This window comes from Anas platyrhynchos, chromosome 2 (assembly GCF_047663525.1).
Source record: "Anas platyrhynchos isolate ZD024472 breed Pekin duck chromosome 2, IASCAAS_PekinDuck_T2T, whole genome shotgun sequence".
Classification (NCBI taxonomy): domain Eukaryota; kingdom Metazoa; phylum Chordata; class Aves; order Anseriformes; family Anatidae; genus Anas; species Anas platyrhynchos.
This window is the reverse complement of record NC_092588.1, coordinates 96,915,283-96,934,191: the sequence shown is the minus strand read 5'-3', so window position 1 is coordinate 96,934,191 and position 18,909 is coordinate 96,915,283. Positions and strand designations below refer to the sequence as shown.

Genomic DNA, 18,909 nt, shown 5'->3' with positions numbered 1-18,909 from the left:
GTGCATTTGAGACACTAGTCTGAAGACAAAAAGCTAGATTCCATGTGGTGTTTGGGAAATTCTATTCAGTATGTATATCCAAAAATACCTCCTGATTTGGGAATATAATGCAACATCTTAGGGGTAGCTAGCGCCAGATTATTTATGGGCAGTTACTATGAATATGGTTGGAACATACATGGGTGTAGAAGCAGCTAGACACGAGCAGTTCATTGAGTGTGATGAGGAGAGATGGTTCTCATCTCACATAGTAAAGACATGGCAGCAGAGTAACAATGGTACATGAACAGTGGCAGTACAAATTTCATCCGTGGATTCTTGGTAGGCTGAGTTATGAAGCAAGAGTCTATAGAAAGGAGTGACATGCTTTCATTTGGACTGTATTTTCAATTTGAACTATTATCCATTGTAGAAACCTATGTGTTTTATTATTGCTGAAAATGGAAAAAATATCAAGGAAATGTATGAACTTTAACAGGTGATGCAAGTTTGAAAACCTGACCTGAACATAAATTGTCAGTGACTAAATGTACTGCTGCAGTCAGCAGAAGCACGTGACACCTGCTTAGCAACAAGCCTCCATTTACACCTCTACTGGCTTGCACTAATGCCTACCTCCTCTCTCACATCTCCCAATTCCTTCAAGGGTGAGCTGTGGAAAAATTTTTTTGAAAATGTAGGCAGGGATCATCTGTTTTCTGAGCACTGCAAGATAGGCATGAGGGAGTAAGGAAAATGCAGATGTGAGGGAGAGGGTTATTTGAGGGTTTTTTTTCTGCAAGTGTATTAGAACCTTGATGAATGTTGAAAGCGGAGAGACTACAGAACAACAGTTCAGTTTAAACTTGTACTCTACCATAACATTAAAAAATGATTGTGCTGTCTGAATCCCAGAATCCTCGAGGTCTTGCATGTTTGTATTTTTTTTTTCCTGAAGTGGAAAGACAAATACAGCTACAGGGTTTGAAAAGTGGGATGGAAACGTCACCAAGATGTGAGAGCTTTCAGCTCTACAGGTTAGAGTTTTCTCATATTTGTTGTTGATCCTTTTGTAGTAGGCCAGGCCAATTGAATTCAAATAGCTTCAGGTAGATGTAGCTCTATAACCCAAAAATAGTTTCTCTGATACTCTCATATTGCAAAGCATTAAGTTGTTATAAAATAGTCGAACAGAAAAACAACAGCAAAAGCCTCCTGTGTTTAGTGCACTGAAACCATGTGCTGTAAGGCATTGATGAAATCCCCCTGTGTCTACATTGTTCAACTATGTGGGGGGGATGCCCAAGATAAGACATTCCTTCTTAAAAATCTGTACTATTAATAAAGCTTGATTTCATGGTGCTATACATAGCTTTCCAAGGGCATTTTTTTTCTTTTATTCAGGCATTTGTCCTTGTCATCCTAAGCATCAGGAGATGGTTAAATTAGGGAAATAGACTAGAATACATAGCTCACTGCTGCTTTAGATTAAGCTTTGTCAGAACCAGCTGTTTAAAATGGGGTGTTTAAGTTACCACTGCTGCTCAAAAAGCATTTGGGCATGCAGATCTTCCACTGTTTTTTGTATTTTTGAAACAACAGATGTAGTACTAGTAAAAGGTGGTGACGTAATACACCCCAAGTTCATCTTTACTGGCAAATAGTTACTGCATTATTTACAAATCAAGTTTATGTGTACTGCCTGATCTTAAAGCTGAATTGCAGAGTTTGCTGCTGAGGCATGACATGGTTGGATTAGTGCTCCTGCAGCCAGTGGCAAACCCATTTTGTGAAGTCCCTCAAAGACCATATCAAGCATGGAGTAATTACACTGCTAGGGCAAGTCTAAGAGCTTTGGGGATTTCAGGCCTCTCTCGCCTTTTTATAAATTTAGAACATCCTCTTACTCTTCTTTTTTTCCATTATACACAATTTCAAGATGCTTACTAATAAATTCTACAAATGAATATGCTTTGCTCTGGGCAATGAAGCTTATTTTAACTGAGGAAATTTGTGTCTTACTAGCTTTTAAAACTCTTAATTGGCATTATCAAAGCCTAAGCTCAATTGGGATGCAGTAATGGCTTGAAAATTTGGCTTCTAAATGCAGTGTTCTCTTTCCTCCTTTGATTGCCACGTTTCTGTGTTTTGATATAAAGGAAATTATCCAGTATGAGTCTGGAGGTATTGTCCTTGCTGTACATGGTCTCTTGTAAAACAATGTGGATGCACTTGCTTTTTGTCCTGCTTTTGCTTTTAATGACAGTAAGAAACCTGACCTGGAAAGCGTATATTGAATGCCGTGCTATTTGGCAGAGATTTTTGTACAGCAAGCAGGTATGCTTCCTCTTCTAGAACTAAAGGGAATAATAGAATCATATCACGAGTTGGAAGGGACCCATAAGGATCATTGAGTCCAACTCCTGGCACCGCACAGGTCTACCCCAAATTTTAGACCATGGGACTAAGTGCACAGTACAAACGCTTCTTAAATTCTGACAGGCTTGGTGCAGTGACTATTTCTCTGGGGAGCCTGTCCCATGTGTGACCAATAGCGGAGGCATGTCTGAAGATGACTGAGTTGAAACTGTTTCTTGGGAGACAGTGGCTATTTTGGTAACATCTGAATGCCTTGAATGAAGTGGGACATGATAGTAAGTATCATTCAATTAAAGAATGCATTCCCTCTTGGTTTCCTAAAGATGAGTATTTCCCCAAACGTTAGTGGTTGTCCCACAAGAATTTAATCTTAATAAAAGATGCTGCACTGGCTGCACTTTAAAAAGAAATACAAAAAAATAGGGTATCTAGAATTTGCTTCAAAACAGTATTTGCAAGTACTCCTCTGCCTCTTCAAACTACAGAGCAGATGCAGCTCCTACAGATGTGGTCAGTGTGCTTGGGCCCGCGCACAGCCAGGCCGTCTGTCTGTCCTGCAGCCTCAGAGCTGGGTCACAGCTGATGCAGCCATATACACAGGCACATTCAGAACAAAAAAAAATAGAGTATAACTGAGCCCTGGCTAATTTTGATGGCTTTAGTCATGCTGTGTTAACACTTTCTATTTACCATATTTTTCCATGTGTAATTAGTGCTATTTTATGCTGTCTCATCCCTTTATCACCAGTAGGGCTGCTAGTAGAGCTGTATCTAATTTTGTTTGGGTATTCTGTGGTGGTGTTTTTTTAATTTTTGTTGTGTTCTTGTTTGCCTTTTTCTAGAAGTATTGGGTGAGCTGGTGAAATAAATACTTTTAATTCTCAACCTTTAATACTATGTGTAAAGTAGAGCAGGTAAGAGCTGCCCATTACCTTCAGCGATTCCTTAGGTCATACCTGCACAATGGTGGGACTTATTGTGCATATTGCATTTATTATGAAGCTAAAGAGTAGGGATGTGTTAAAGCTTTAAAAAGCAAGATGTGTTAAATACTTGAAGGGTTGTCAAGTTACGAGCTTGTTAATGGTGGGAAAGGGAACCTGTACTCAGTCAAGCTGAACTACTGCTGCCAGGCAAATCTAACGTCTAGTGTCTTGTTATTCCTCGCACGTTTTAATAAGCAAATAGCAGCTAAATAACATATTGACAGTTGAGGAAATTACATGTATACAACTCACAGCAACAAGATTAGGTTGGGTTCCCCCTCCCACCCCTTTTGGGATCAAATTAACTGTTGAAAGGTACAAATGGAAAGCCCAGAAATACGGTTCTGCAGGGAAAACAATGAGGTAGGGCTGGGGGGTTGCTGTATGTGGAAACAATCGCATTATGCATTTGCAAACCAGTACAATGAATGGTCTAGCTGGCAGGTATCCTTTGATTTTATTTTATTTTTGTAACTCCAAAGAAAAAGCTCAGTCTACTTGTACAGGTGGGTGACTTTGCAGTTAAGATACAGCACTGAAAAGAATGCTGCTATGCTAACTTCAGCACTACCATCTCTTTGTACTGCTATTTTGAACAACAACAACAAAAATAAGAGTGGCTCTTGTGCCCTCTGTTTCCTTTTGTTTTGGTCTCTAATCATGTTGTTTTCTGGAATGTACCAGGAAGCACCCCTGTGAACCGTGGCTCTGGCAGTTTGGGAGTCAGTGTCCACCTTGATCTTTGAATATAGCTTCAATCTGGTCATTGAATGGATTCTCCTTTCCAAGCACCTGAGGCCATTCGTGTAGTGCCTTCTGCCAGGTAATGCTTGTTCCCAGGGCTGCAGCAATCTGTGAACAGCACATATGAGACAAATTATCAATTTCTCGTGCCTGTATAATTCAGTGGCTTTATACCAGTCCCCATTAGAAGGCAGACTCCCCTCCATAAACATGTGATGGAGCGTAACCTCTAGCTAAAGAAAATACTCTGTTCCAGCTGCTTGAAGAGGTGAAAATCCATTTGAACAGTAAAATAAGGTGAGGATTACATATTATATTACTTCCCTGACCAGAGCAAAGACTGGATTTATCAACAAGAGCTCATTTCTGGTAAAATGGGCAGGGGGGGATTCCAAAAAGGTGTTTTTTTTTGTTTGTTTTTTGTTTTGTTTTGTTTTGTTTTAAGATCAAATGTGAAGCCTAACATTGAATAACCCTTTTTAAGTTACTTATCATAGAAGGAAAATGTGACCGTATGTGTAGCTCACAAGCATAAAGTTCTACTCTCTGTTACAGTTGTGTTTTGTCTTTGCAAAAGAGTTGTAAATTATTTTTATCAATTACAGGAAAATAAAGACATATAAGCAGACAATCAGGTCTAATGAGACTCTTCAACTATTTCCTGATGCCTACAGTGCATGGTCAACAAACTTCTGTTCAAAAGCCATAGAGTCTCACTTTTTTCCTCCAGAGCATTATGAAAATATTTCAAAAGCAGCGCTTGGATATAAGGTATAAATCTCCTGCCAGTCCAAAGGAATTCATGCTCTTGAATTCCTCTGATACTTCTAATAACTATTCTCTTTGCTATCCTGTAAGGAAACCCCAGGTGCTAGGAAAAAGAGGCCCAATTATATCCAGGTTCAAAACTAACCACCTCTGATTCTCTATGTCCACACCTGCTGCTGGCTGTCTTCAGAGCCTTTTCCCATGAGACCTGCAGAAAATGGTAAAACAGCTTTTCTCCTCGCTATCAGAACTGCTCTAGCCTTCATAGAGTGTTTGCCCTGGAAGTTATGCACTAAAGAGAAATTATATGTACTATTTTGCCAGGGTGAAAATCATCACGGGTAAGAGAAAGGGAAAGAGAATAGCCTGATTCTCCTTTAACCAAGTTTTCACACCCTGCTAACACATTTTTGTTTCAACTTCTGACCTACGGTTATATTTTGCCTACACAGTAACTTTACTTTCAAGTCTAAAACTCATGCTAACATTGATTATAATTACAAGGCTCAAATAGAGCTAACAAAGCCTTCGTACGAAGGCCCAAGATGGATTTATGCACTCAAACTATTTGAACCCTGTTTCAGAGTTTCAGAAAGAGACTGGAACCTTTGGGGAAATTTTATGTGCTTTTTTATGCTGTGCATTTGAAAAAAAGCTGTAATGATGGGCCAGGAGAAGAAAACTTTATTCAGAGCTAATGTACAGAGAGCCACATTTGCAGGGTGGAAGCTCTTGGACTCTTGTCATTTGCAGCCTCGTTAAGCTATCAGACATTAGGCAGGGGAGAGGGATAGGGGAGATTTTGTAACGTGGCATTTTTTTTCTTGGTACAAATTCCTAACTTGACCAAACAAGCTTCTGGGCCGCTCAGCGGCTGCCAGGCGGTTGAGACCTGTGTCAGAGTGGTCCTTTTTGGCATGGGAGTCTCCAAACCTCCCTCACAAGTCCCTAAGTCTTCCTTATGATTTTAGCAGGATGACTTTTTTTTTCTCTTTTTTTTTTTTTTTAACAAAACCAAACCCACTATCTTTGCATGTTGTACCCCCCTGAAAGAGTGAAAGAGTATCACAGGAGGTAAACTCTACAGTGTTCAGGCTGCTGTTGATTACAATTTAAGATGTGCTTGGAATGCCCTAAATAACATAGGTCCTGCTCAGACACCTGCTCACATGGTGCTGATAATTTGCAGTGGATGAGTGGATGAGTAGTGAGGCACAGAGAAAGGTTCATGACTCATGGAATCTTTTCTTTAGGTCCTTTTTAAATTCCAAACAGCTTGTGTTTTGGCACCAGTTAAATTTATTTTTATTTTTTGCATTTTTTAATTTTAATCTTAATTAACAAATAAATAAAATCCTGAACAATTTTTAAAGGAAATATTGCCTATTTCTTATAGAGTCCTGGATGACTGTGACTTTGAGGTGGCTGTGTTATTTTAGCAGCTTTTGGTTGTTTTTTCCTTCTGTACCAAAATGGGGGTGGGAATGTTTCTCAGCAAAGTATAAATACACAACTAATCTGATGTGTTTTGTTTCATTTTTTTTTTTCTCTTCCCTGGTTATAATGTGCTTTCCTAAGACTTAAAAAAGGAAAAAGAGAGAATCTAATCACACTGACGCTGTGCTTTCCTGCAAGTACATAATCATTAAGAATCTTCCAAGCATCCCTGTTTCCAGTTTGTGATGCTCAGGGCTTTTGCGCTCTCAGTGGTAACTTCATAAAAGCAAGAAATGAAGCTATTTGCACAGGATCCTCTTGAAATGCATGGTCGTGCCATACAAACAAAGCAATCAGCTGTTCCAGAGAGAAGCAATGTCCTTGAAGCCATCTGGCAATCAGGATGGTTTGCAGTGAGATTTGTAGGAAGGAAAAGCTGCTGAAAGCCCCTGGGCTCCCCCTCTAGTAAAGGGGAATAAATTTCTTCCAAGGACAGTCTTGGCAGGACTTGGGGGAGCACTGTCTCAGAGATTACTTTAGAGGGATCTTGGGAGGACTCAGGCATCATGCTTTTAGGAGTTAAAAGCAAATGGTGTGACTTTCATCCACTTACAGCTTGATCTGGGTGTTTTAGTTTTTAAACTTAAGAGAAATACAGATACACCAAGAATGAGTCATCTCCAGTTTTGCAGCTTAACGAAAACACGCAGGAAAATGCTCTTCTTCCTGTAGGAATGTCCCCTAATGAAATATAGGCCTGGGCTGGGCTAAACACGAGTGCTTGGTGTTTATTCCTTCCTTCAAGGGTTCTTAGATCAAAATACTCTCTGTGAACACTACGGAGACTTTTTTTCTTTTCTTCTTTTTTTCTCTAAGTGTCCTAGCCTAGCCTTTTTGATGCATGAAAAAACAGAATAGGTCTGATGGGACAAATGGGTGGTTGCCACCTTGCTTTTTTTCCTCATCCTTCTCTTTGCAGTGATTTATCCATGGCTGTCTGTTAGGAAGGTTCAATTCCCTTCCACTCTACTGCATAATTGGAGTGATGGTCTATTGGATATATGTGCTGACACCTGTTTACACAAGTGGATTATTTATTTCTTCAATTAATGAGATGCCAGATGAATGGCAGGTGAAATCCAGGGCAGATATCAGACTTCTCCTGCCAAGTAGTGCATAGTAACAAAGCGGGAGCATGGTGTTTCTCCAGCTCACCTTGGCACAGAGTGGCACTGTGCTTCTCACACCCCATGCTCAGTTTTTCTGCATCTGAAGGCAAGAGCTAAAATGTGTATATTTTCCTTAGGGTGCTGCTCAGTTCAAATATTCATGACTGTTTCTCTAATGCTTTGAGATCTTTGAGAAAAATGCTGTAAAAAAGATTGAGTTAGAACTTATCAGTCATATTTATTTGTTGGGCTGTGTGTGACAAGTGGGGAATAGCTGCAAAGATGGAAGTAAAAGATCCCCTTCACTTGACAAGCATCAGCTCTTGTGCTAGGCAGCACTAGATGGTATTAAAGCTGTATCTGGCCAGAGGCATTCACGTCGGTATAAAGTAAAACTTAAAATAAAACTTGCATAAGGAGTGAGTGAGTTGTTTATCATCTCTCTCAAGTGTACTCTTAAATATCACGCTGTGCTCACACTTCCCCTTCTTTGTCCTGAGAGCCACTCTTTCAGAGCAGAGTGCTCTGTCTCAGTCCCAAGAGCACTGTGTTGATAACAGACTTCCCTATAATAGCAGGAAAAGAAAAATGGATTTAAAGCAGTGGATGTTTGGATAAGGCTAATTAATAAATCCTAGAAGGGCAATAACTCACTTGAAGTGAGGCATATCTACAGCTGGCACCTTGACTGTACGGGAAAATGTACCTATAAAAGCATTAACGTCATCCGAACAGCAGGAGGGGGAGATGGTAACGACTGCAGGATGCCAGGCCCAGGGGGAGTGAAATACAGCAGCATGTGGCCAGGGCCTGCAGCCTGCCGCTCCAGGAGCTGCGCCCGGCTTGGTAGCTGCTCTTCCATGCCCTTCTGCAGCTTTCTTTTGGCTTAGGAAGGGTCCCTTCGAGAAGGATGCTTGCTGTGCCTGACTCCATGCTGCCTTGCAGCAGCTGGTGGGGTGCAGGGCATATGCAAGAGCCTGGAGGGGAGTCTGTGACCCAGTGAGCTTGGCTCCCTTGGTGGCTGGTTGCTGGTGTCTATGGGAAGCCTCAGGCCAGCCTCAGGGTATCGGGGTAAGGCATAAAAACAGCACAATGATCTTCTCTGTTCTGCTCCAGCCTCCTTCTGTGTATTTTCCCCAGGTAGCAGAAGTGGGAATGGGGTTTGTTTCATCACGGCTTTCACTCCTGTTTCATTTGCCAAGTTTTCTCCAATTGCTTCCTTTTAAAAGGCCTGCACCAAAAATATCCAGACACGCTTCCCCCATGTCCTCAGGCTCTAAGCCCATGCTTTCCCACAGCTTCCTCATGGTACTGCTTGGTAGCCAAGCAGGCATTATTTCTGCTATTAAGGGGCCCCTCTGTGACCAGGAAATTATTCTGACATGGCAAAGGTGAGGCAGCCAGCATGAATGTAAAAGACAGCAATGAAAACACTTATGCTTTGGATGTCCCTACGCCTTTCCCCACGGGCTGAAAAGGCAGTCCACAGAGAATATGTGTGGGGTTGGCTCCCATCGTTAAATCGCCTCAGAAATTCAGTCTGTGCTTTTGGGCACAGGGGTTGGCCCATTGTGGCACTGTTTGCTGGGCAGTCATACAGTTTTACTCAGGACCATATCAGGAAGATGGGCCACTCTTTTGTTTCCACTTTAATATTTCAAATGTGAATTTTTTTTCAACTGTGTACACACCTGAAACCTGAAGCTAGCCTATAGAAAATGCATTGCGTTGCTTGTAGCTGATTGCATGACGTGCTCTCCAAAAGCATTGCGCAGGTTCAGAAAAAAGTACTCTGAAAGTGAGCGCGGTGGGAACAGGGCAAACCTTGCACAAGGTCATCAAAGTGAGGAGTTACAGCCAAGCAGCTGTTTCTCCTTCCCTTTCATTCATTTCTGACTACAGACTTTCTCCTGCCACCCATCCCTGGAGGCCAAGGAATTGGGAGAGAAGTGCTTCATCATGTGGCTGCAGCGCATAAAGCAGGTATGGCTTCAAAACAAAAGCTCTGTTCCAGGCTAGGATGGGGGGCATCCATGGCCTTGGAGGCTGAGGATGTGAGATGTAGGGGCACGGACATGGGCAGGGTCTTCACCATGGTCATATTTATGGGTAGGGACGGGTCAGGGTCTCTCCTGAAAGGAACCTCTCCTCTTCCCCGCTGCAGGACACGTGGGCACCGCAGGCAGTGTGAGCAGCCAACCCAACGCAGGCGCTGGCATCCCTCCCACTATGAAACCCCTCACCTCGGGTCTGGATTTTACCTGGCTGGGGTGGAAGCCATCAACCGGCTCGATCAGCTGCCAGGGCTCGCCACCCATCTTGCGCCACTCCTCGGCCGCTGCCAAGCACACAAGCAGAGAGGTTACAGCACCGCGCTCCTCCTCCCAACGTCCCCGCTACTTTTAAGCTCACAACAGCTCTGCATGAAGATTATGATAATTTATATGAAGTTGTCAGAGCCAATACTGCATGAAATCCCCCTCTCCTTGGGGCAGTATTTAAGCTTTTATTGTATTTTTAGTGTTTTGTTTTTTTTTTAATCTGCAATATTTATGCAAGGAAGTGCTTTGAACATAAATGATTGTAAAAGAATTCACTTTCCCTCCTAACTAAGACTGAAGCTGTAGTGAGTAAAGCTATAAATTATTTAATACTGATTTAATTCTTTTGTATTTCCCATTTGAGTTGCAGCTTCAGCGGAGCAAAAAAAATATACGTGCGTACATATATATATATGACGAAAAGCTAAATAAAACAGTGATTTTTAGAGAAATAGAGGGTAACACAGTGTTTTCCGGGGCTGATGTCTGCAGGAATAAGATGTCATTTTCAGTTACTTTTCTTCTGAGTGATCTTTTTCAACTCCAACAGAATAACCTTTTGAATTACATAAGCATGACATTCAATGCAAATGCTGCTCTACTGTAAGCCCCAGAGCCATTAGAGAAGTAAAAAGCTTGCTTTCTTCAAAAGGGCTGTAGAGTGATCAAACGCGGGCCTGGTGGATATAGCATTAACAGACTGTAAATTTTATATCTTTTTTTTTTTTATAATGACAGATTAAGAATTCTTAATAGTGTTATGCAGGCAGCCCGTCATGAGAAAAATGTTCTCCTTTCAAGTGCTACAGTTCTGACCTAGGACCAGCACTGCTGGCTGGATTCTGGCTGTTGTGTCAAGAAGCAATGTCTGGGCAATCATTCTGACTTCGATTTCACAGAGTGGCGGTGTTCCCGCTTTAACTATAGAAATGTACTTGTGATGCTGTATTCAACAGCAAAATAACTTCTTTCAAGGCACAGGGCTTGAAGGTCTGCTTCAAAATTGCATGATACTGGACATGAAAACATTTTAATCCTATTTTACACCAGGGAGTACACGTGCTCACAACATACACATGGTGTGAACTAGCCCCTAACCCCTTGTATGATGTTATACACCAAGTATGAGGCTGTGTGCTGTAAAACACACTCAGTAGACGCTACTGTTCCAGTCCAGAAATAGCAAGTAAGTGAGGTTTCTATCAACAAAGGTCAATTTATTCCATTATGCTTGACCTCCAAAAATCCTAGAGCAATTCTGGGACAAATAGGCACTGAGTAGAGCTGGAGATTGCCTTAGAAGTGCCCATTGCCTAGGCTGGACTACAATAGAGCTTACTCACATCCCCACAAGAAAAAGCAACCCACACCCTGTATTTATTGCGCCCCTTTATAGAAACACTAAGCACTTCAGCCAAAGGCAGCATCTGAGCTTGCCTGTCCATCTAAACCTAGAATAAATGCTGGTGTACTCAGTTTTCATTCCAAGGAGATTAGCAGCTGCTATGTACACATGCACAGGCCCACCTGGAGTCAGTGTCCTCATGACAGCACGCAACCACCACTAAATATTTGATGCCTGGAGAGTCTAGGGGAGGATCTGCGCTTGCTTCAGAAAGAGACCAGGAAAGTAGGTCAGCAGCCTCAGCTCGCTTCTGAGCGCGCTTGCGAACTAACAGCTTTACTGACAGGAAGCTCATATGGTCGGCACCAGGGCTGCAGGAAACTTCGCAAAGTGTCTGTCAGAGCCGATGTTTGTATGTGCATGTGTGATTTTGTTTAGCTCATTTATTTAACGCGATGTAATCAAGTACAGCAAATTATATTAAGATGTTTCTTTTTGTGAAAGCAAATAAATTACCTGAAGTTAGTAATTGAACTTATTAAAGTAATTTGCCTACCCAGCAGGTAGTTTGTTCCAAACCCTAATGATTTGTTAAATATTAAGTAGCTGATACAAAACCCACAAAGAGACTTGGACATCCTGAAACTCTGTGCTATGATAGCTAACTTGCAGTGAGGTCTGTGTCTCCAAGCTAAGGTGGAAAAACTCCCTCTCCCATCCTCTTCTTTACCTCCTCCCCTGTGCGGTCTGCATGAGACCCAGACCCAGCTTCATGAACTGTGTTGTACAGAATAAAACAATTTTGTGAGTTTTGATGTGATTTGGCTGCAGCTGAAAATTTCACAATAATCTTCGGTGCCTCGGCAGCTTCATGCTTCCAAGGACACCCAGACACTGATGGGGAGAGGTGTCAGAGATGTACACTTTGAAGTACTGCCAGGCTGCTTCTGTCCCTTCATGGCTCCAGATTTAGCTGTCTACATTCTGGGATTTAAATTATCATTAAAAAAATAAAAAATAAAAGAGCATATGGTCCCCAGGCAATTTTTTTTTCAAGCAGAACCTCTCTTTGTGAATACCAATATAAGGAAATGCAGATCATATTTTATTATTATTATGTATTCTTTACAGAATCTAAAAATTCATGGTATTCGGGAGGCCCCTAGGGTGGCCGGTGCTGGAGCTTCTGCCCCATGCGCTAAGGGATGGGGATGGTTTGCTCTGGGGAAGAGGTGGCTTCAGGGAGCAGCTGCCTGTGGCCCCCAGTGCCCACAGGAAGGTGACAAGGGGACAGGGCCAGGCTCTTCACAGCAGTACAAGGTGTGTGTGTGGGGGGGGCAAGAGGCAAAGTTGAAACACAGGAGGTTCAGGCTGGAAAAAAGCTGTTTTCCTGCTTTTCCATCACTGTCTACCTGCTTGAATACATTGCCCACGTCAGTCCCTCAACCCATGCTGATCCTTTGCTTAAAATGGAGGACCAAGCATATATATTCCTTTTTGTTTGTTTGTTTGTTTTTGTTTTTTTCTTCCCTTAAAATGTCAGTTACAGAAGGAAGTGAGTTAGGTAATGCACTTACCTAATGTCACTTAAGATCACATAAGGATGAGTTTTGTAAGGTCCTCGAGTCAATGCTGCAGAGGTATTCTGGTGCTTGAGGAAGCTCAGGAAGGAAGCCAGTTCTTATTGGGAGAGATGCTTTTGAAAACACTGAGCTAAGGGAGGGCAGCTGTGTTACTCAGGGAGGAAAACTGGCCAAGAAAAACTTGTCTTCTGGAGGCAGTGCCACCAGGGTCACCCAGGCTGCCTTGGTACAGAGCTAACATGTACAGAGGGCATTAACAGCCCAGCACAGGACTGAAAGCTGCCTGAGAGAAGGAGAGAAAAGCAACTTACTTTGTCTCAGTGGAAAATCCATGTAGAAAACATCGAAGTTGGCAAATTTCTCAGATCTCGCTATTTCTTTCAGGACATCGGAAAGTTGTAAGGCTCTCTGCAAAAATCAAGCAATTTGATGTCAATTCATTGCTACTCATGCTGCTTTGAGTGGGCTTTGTTTTTGTCTCTGATGTGCAGGCAGGAATTTGAAAGCTAATATACCCCTGTAACTGGGGGAAAGGAGAATCAGAGTTCTATATCATGACACAGACATGCACCAGATATCCTCTGCCTTTGGGCTACCCAGCTTGCGATGCAATGTGACATTGCAGATTTGTACCAAGACCTCATCTGAGATAACACAATGAACACAGCATCCAGTTATTTCACCATGCACACCACCTAGCAGCAGCTCTAGTCCTGTATACTCATTCAGGCTCTCTCATTTTCAGAGGCCTCTTGACAAGTGGCAGCCCCATCATTTCCAATCCTCTTAAAGAAAACAGAAACTTTCTGCAGAGGATAAATGTTCCTCCTTTCCCACTATCCTTCCTGCTGCTGCGTTGTGGGTACTGGCACTCAGCTAGCCAGACCACATTCTGCTCTTACTTTCAGTGGAGTAAATTAGCTCCATCAGCCACAGATGTAACTGATATATCCAGTGTAATTTCTACAGCCTAACAGAGATCAGGATCTCCTAAATATTTATCAAGCGCAGTTTGGATGATAACATAGACAATTATTTTCAGACAGGAAGCCAGGAGGAAGATTAATTCATGCCCTGCAGACGCAGAAATTGTACATGGACAGCAGTTACATGTGCTGTATGTCCTGTGGCGTAGGTAACATATAAGCCGCAGTCCTGTAAAGATTCGGGAATCTTCTTAATAAGTCAAGAGGGATGGGGCATAAAATGACACTTGTATGTAAACCTTGGTGAAATTAAGGCCATATTTTCTGTTTACTGAATGCATACATTAGTATGACAATGCACAGAGATGGCACCTTTGACTATGTCTGCTTACTGGTTCTTTTACATGGCTGCATGGAATAAGTGCCTGCTATGGAAAAATCAGGGAATAAGTGCCTGCTATGATGTGCCACCAGGTTTTTAGTGTCAGCTTTAAAGGACACCTGTGTCTGGCTGCTCCCACTCCTGCCTGCAGCCTGGGTGCTCCTTGGCTGTGCCACCTGGTCATTAAGGCCACAGTGATGTGCCTGAGGGAGATCAGCACAAAGCCCTGACAGCGACGGGGCCAGGATCTTGATCTCAGGGGCTGCTCCAGCTGCCAGCAAAATCTGTGCCATCGGCACTCCGTGCTAGCAACTACCTTCTCCATAAGCAGTTTCTTCCTTACCAGGCACATTTTCTCCTCAAAGAGCAGGACCCTGAATGTTTTTCGTCTGAGGGAGATCACATCCCCCAGGAATGAATTTGGACAGCTGAGGGATCACCACAGGAGCTCATTTACAAAGCCTGCAGCTTAACTGTGCTGCTCTGAGGGCCTGAGAGGTGTTTCAAAGGGTGGGCATGGAAGTTTCCACAGCTTTGGAAGAAAAAAAAAAAAAAAGAACTGATGTCTTTCATTTGGGCTATCAGGCTTAGGCCAAGAAGCTATTAATCATATAAAAGACAAAAGCAAAAACTATATCACTACATAGATTCAATTTAAACTTTCTCTTGACGTGGAATTGTTGCATGTTTCTTTTGTCATCTTCCATCTAAACTATCCCTTTTGTTGCCTTACATCTAGACCATGAGTTTTCATCTGTTCTGGTGATTGTGAAAGGATTTTGGGGGGTCCTGTGCTCCTCAGTGAAGACACTTTGATGTACAGCACAAGACACCTTGTATTTAGGAAGAATTTCTACATGGTCAGGCATTGGAAGGGCCTGCCCTGCCAAGTGGTGAGGTCTCCATCCCTGAAGGTAGTTAAGAGTTGTGTGGGTACAGCACGAGGGCATGGCTGAGTGAAGGGACTCGGCAGGTCAGGTTTGTGGTTGGACTTGACGATCTTGAAGGTCTTTTCCAACCTAGATGATCCTATCATTCTATAAAATGTACAGGGGCAAGAGGGTGGACTTATGTGACCACCGCAGAGTTGGTATTCCTCCTTACCTCTGAGGTCAGGTTCCTGAGTGTCTTGTTGGGAGTCAGCCAGCCATTGCAGGGGCTCACCTAGGTGGGCAGAGGAGACAGCACATTATCAGTGGGCAGGTGGGGAGCAGAGGAGACCAGAGGGATGCTCCTAAGGCAGCCCTTACCTTGAGGCAGTTGAGGAAAGAGTAAAGCTGGCTGTAGGTGATGTCTCTGTTCAGCTGCCCTGCAAAACACAGAGAGGGAAGCTCTGCATGGCCAATGGCCAAAGGCACCACCATCACTTTTCTTAGTGGTCCCTCCCCATGCATCAGAGCCCCAGGTGAGGAGAGGCACCCTGGGAGCCCCACCACGACCATGCATGTGGGTCTGGGAGGTGCTGGTATGCCATCCCTTTGCACATCTCTCACTCTCTAAACAAAACACAGGCATTGCACAGCCAAAAGAAAGGCTGAAGGTGAGTGTGTGTACCTTGAGCTCTGCATCTGTCTCAGAGAGGACAGCCTTACAAGGGAGAAACTATTTTGCTGTCACTGAGGGATGTGGATGCATTTCTGTGGGTGAGCAAACTCAAGCACCAAGTTAAACACCCAGCTGACATTCCCTGAAATTCATTGCTGCACAGTAACCTTGCTTGCTAAGAAAAATACCCATTTTATCAATCCTTTTGCTTCTTTGGTGACTACAGCCAGGATGGAGATTAAATGGACACTCAGTTAGTTCTCTGAGTTCGTGGCACACTGAGCATCCCATCAAACTTCTTTATTTTTGCAGTGCTGAAATGTGTAGTTTTTGTCATTGCTGTTTCAGGAACTGCAGAGTATGACATCACCCAAATTAAAAAGGCTCCTCAGGCTGCTTTGTAGGATCTCCACAGTACAGGTGCAACTCCTCCCTATCTTACCCTGCAGCAGTATCCATTCCTCACAGAAATGATTAGGGACCTCAAAGATCAAGGGTTGGTGGGAATGTCCCAAAACCACATGGCCCCAAAGGGTCAGGCTCTGAGATGGGCTGTGGGGAGGAGTGGGGAGCAAAGGGCTGCAGCAGCTGATGGGTTTGGCTGACGTGAGCCCAGGTGGGTATTTTGGCTGAAACCCAGAGCAATGTCTTGTGGTGCTTGACTGGCTGCCTAGCAGGGAAACCTCCTCACAACCCATCAGAGGATCTGCCAGAAGTGATATCTTGCTGCAGAATGCTGCTTAGGATTAATTGGTTCCCTCCAAGGCGAATGAAGCCCTCTGAAAAATTGCCAACCGGTCCTATAGCTAACCGCTCCCGGTTTGGCTTGTGCCAAAAATGCTACGTGTTATCTCTGATAATTAGATATCCAGTAGAGGAACTGTCCCTGTGATAAACATGCACTCAAGCAAAGAAGTGTATTTATGTGACTGAAAAATAATTATCACAGGTTCACTCTGTGCCAGAAGGGATGGGAGCTTTCTTTTTTTTTTTTTTTATTTTCTGTTTTCACTTGATAATAATATAGTGCTTATTAGAGAAAATGTGATGATGAATCAAGAAAACAACAGCAATGGATACCTCAGACTTCCTAAGAGGCATGTACTTTAGAGGGATAAAATAACATGTAGAAGAATATTAAGAAGAATCTATGGGGCCATTGGCAATGATTAACGTTGGGAAACCAGTCACAGTGCTTCTTCAAAGCTCTAATACCCTGTGGTTGCCAAACCCATCTGGAGATGTAATCTACCATTTTAATGATGTACATTAGCTTTTCTTTCTCTCTCCATTTACTGATGAGGACTAATATGGCAACAACTTCCCACTTACTCAGATGCACTGGATATTCATTTACCCAGAGACAAAAGGAACATGCTTTTGGTCTAAAACTTGACAGGAGAATGGCCTCGCTGTTTCTTTATGCCTACACTTAAATGGAGAAGGTTGAACATACTCGCTTGTATAAAAGCAGTTTTTGGTAGCAGGATGAAATATTTCACATTCTTTCCTTATTGACTTTGGGGTGGTAGGAATTTGTAGAGAAGGGGTTCTGGAACACCCCCAAACCTGCCACTCCATAAACATCCCAGTTCTCCATGGATATGTGCCCACACTGACCCCAGAGGCACAGACACCAGCCTAACCACAATGCAGGATGTGTTAATGCAACTCCACCAAGATGATGTTCCTCTTTGCTGTTTGACATAGCATGAGCAAGTGGCCAGTCAATGGTCAGACATGCAGCTTCTCTGCATGTGCCCTCAGTGTGCTCTGAGGAGACAGGCTCCCAAAGTTAGCCTCCAAATCCCTGCAAACACTGCCTCAAGGAACCTTATGGCAACTGCCCTCTGAGAGAAAGACCCAAGATGCGTCTATACATGGTGTGACGTTTCAGTTGTCACACCTGTGTGCAGCGTAGGAGATGCCAGACACCCAGAGCTTGTGGCAAATGTATTCCTTTAGCATCTACTCAGTCTTTTGCAACTCCCTGGATTAATTCTGTCCCAGTCCACACCCAGCATTATCAAGACACCCATCAGTCAGTGAGTGGAGCTGTTCACCAGATGTCAAGCTCCACCTGTAACAAGACCCAGGATGAAGCATGCTCAGGCTGGCCACAATTTGGGTCCAAGGCTGAAGCAGAACATCTTGTCTTGCGCATCCACAGCATGTGTTGAGCCTGGTTTGGAGCTGATTGGGTCTGGCTGGTGGGGGGCAGGGGGCATGGGCACCATAGGGATCTGACCTCTAGGTGCTCTATTCTGCACTGGGGGTGACTCTCTTACTTCTACTGCACAGCCAATATCAGCGCATATTTTCCAGATCTCCTCTACTCTGTCAGGTTTGCTTGAAATATGTCAACAGATCCATAAATTATTCAGGGAGAGAAGGAAACACGAGCAGGCAGATAGCTGAGAGAACTCTGCAACATCTCATATTTACCTAGAGGATGGTATCTGTCATGCAGATTATCCCAGAGGAAGCGTCCATCCACCAAGCCTGTTAAAATCACGTGGCTGCCGTTCGGAAGCCGTGAGTCCAGGTAACGCAGAGCTTGCATGACATTGGAGAGCATTTCTTTGGGGGTCGTCATGTGAGCCAGGGTGTCATGGTTCCTGCAGAAGGAGAGGACACAAACAGGACATTGTGTCAGGTAACACAGTGCCACCAAACAGGCACCTGAAATTAAAGTGTTTTCTTGTCTTCTGTTCTTACATGTTAGGTTAGCTAAATGAAACCTTATAGAAGTGATGCTGATGTGCTTTAATCCCTTGTTCTTATTGCCAAAACAAAAAGTGATGCAGAAATCTCCCTCAGTGTAACAAACAAAAGCCTTCTCCCTGTTAAAAACACAGGCAGACATGCAACCCTTCATGCAACCCATTTTTGTGGAGTGACCTCCATGTAGGAGAAAAGCCTTAGCTCTCTTCCTAGTTTCATGGTAGAGTAATCCCATTGTTTGGAATGAGTTAGTCTTTATTTACACTGCCAAGGGCGAATCGGAGCTATAAAGCAGACTATGACTATATTGGTTTCTCATGGTGCTGAGATCCATGTAGAACCACTAGGGAGCCTCACTCTTTGCAGCCATTGCAGACCATCTCAAGCCACTTGCTACAAATCCAGAAAATTGCCAGTTTCTAGTCATTAAAAGCCCATGCTCTTTTTGCTGACTGCAAAGATACCGACCATGGCATACTTGTCAAACTCCAGTGTGGGACTGGTCTGATGTCTATGCCAAGTTTCAGCAGGAAAAGGAATCCCCAGACTACTGCACCTGGTGGTTTTATTTTAGCCTCTGTGATTCAACCACGGGGAACCAGTGCTGTTCTGCACACATGG

The 18,909-nt window shown here is 43.3% G+C and overlaps 1 protein-coding gene across 1 annotated transcript in view; it reads right to left on the bottom strand.

Annotated features, from left to right (window-relative positions):
* Positions 1-3,776: 3,776 nt before the first annotated feature.
* The window catches only part of AOAH (acyloxyacyl hydrolase), a 73,322-nt gene continuing 58,189 nt past the window's right edge, over positions 3,777-18,909 (bottom strand). Inside the window, 6 exon segments of the mRNA XM_027451438.3 lie at positions 3,777-4,196; positions 9,724-9,800; positions 13,023-13,119; positions 15,124-15,183; positions 15,270-15,328; positions 18,010-18,182. Coding sequence (XP_027307239.2) covers positions 4,068-4,196; positions 9,724-9,800; positions 13,023-13,119; positions 15,124-15,183; positions 15,270-15,328; positions 18,010-18,182 — 595 coding nt within the window. The 3' untranslated portion in view covers positions 3,777-4,067.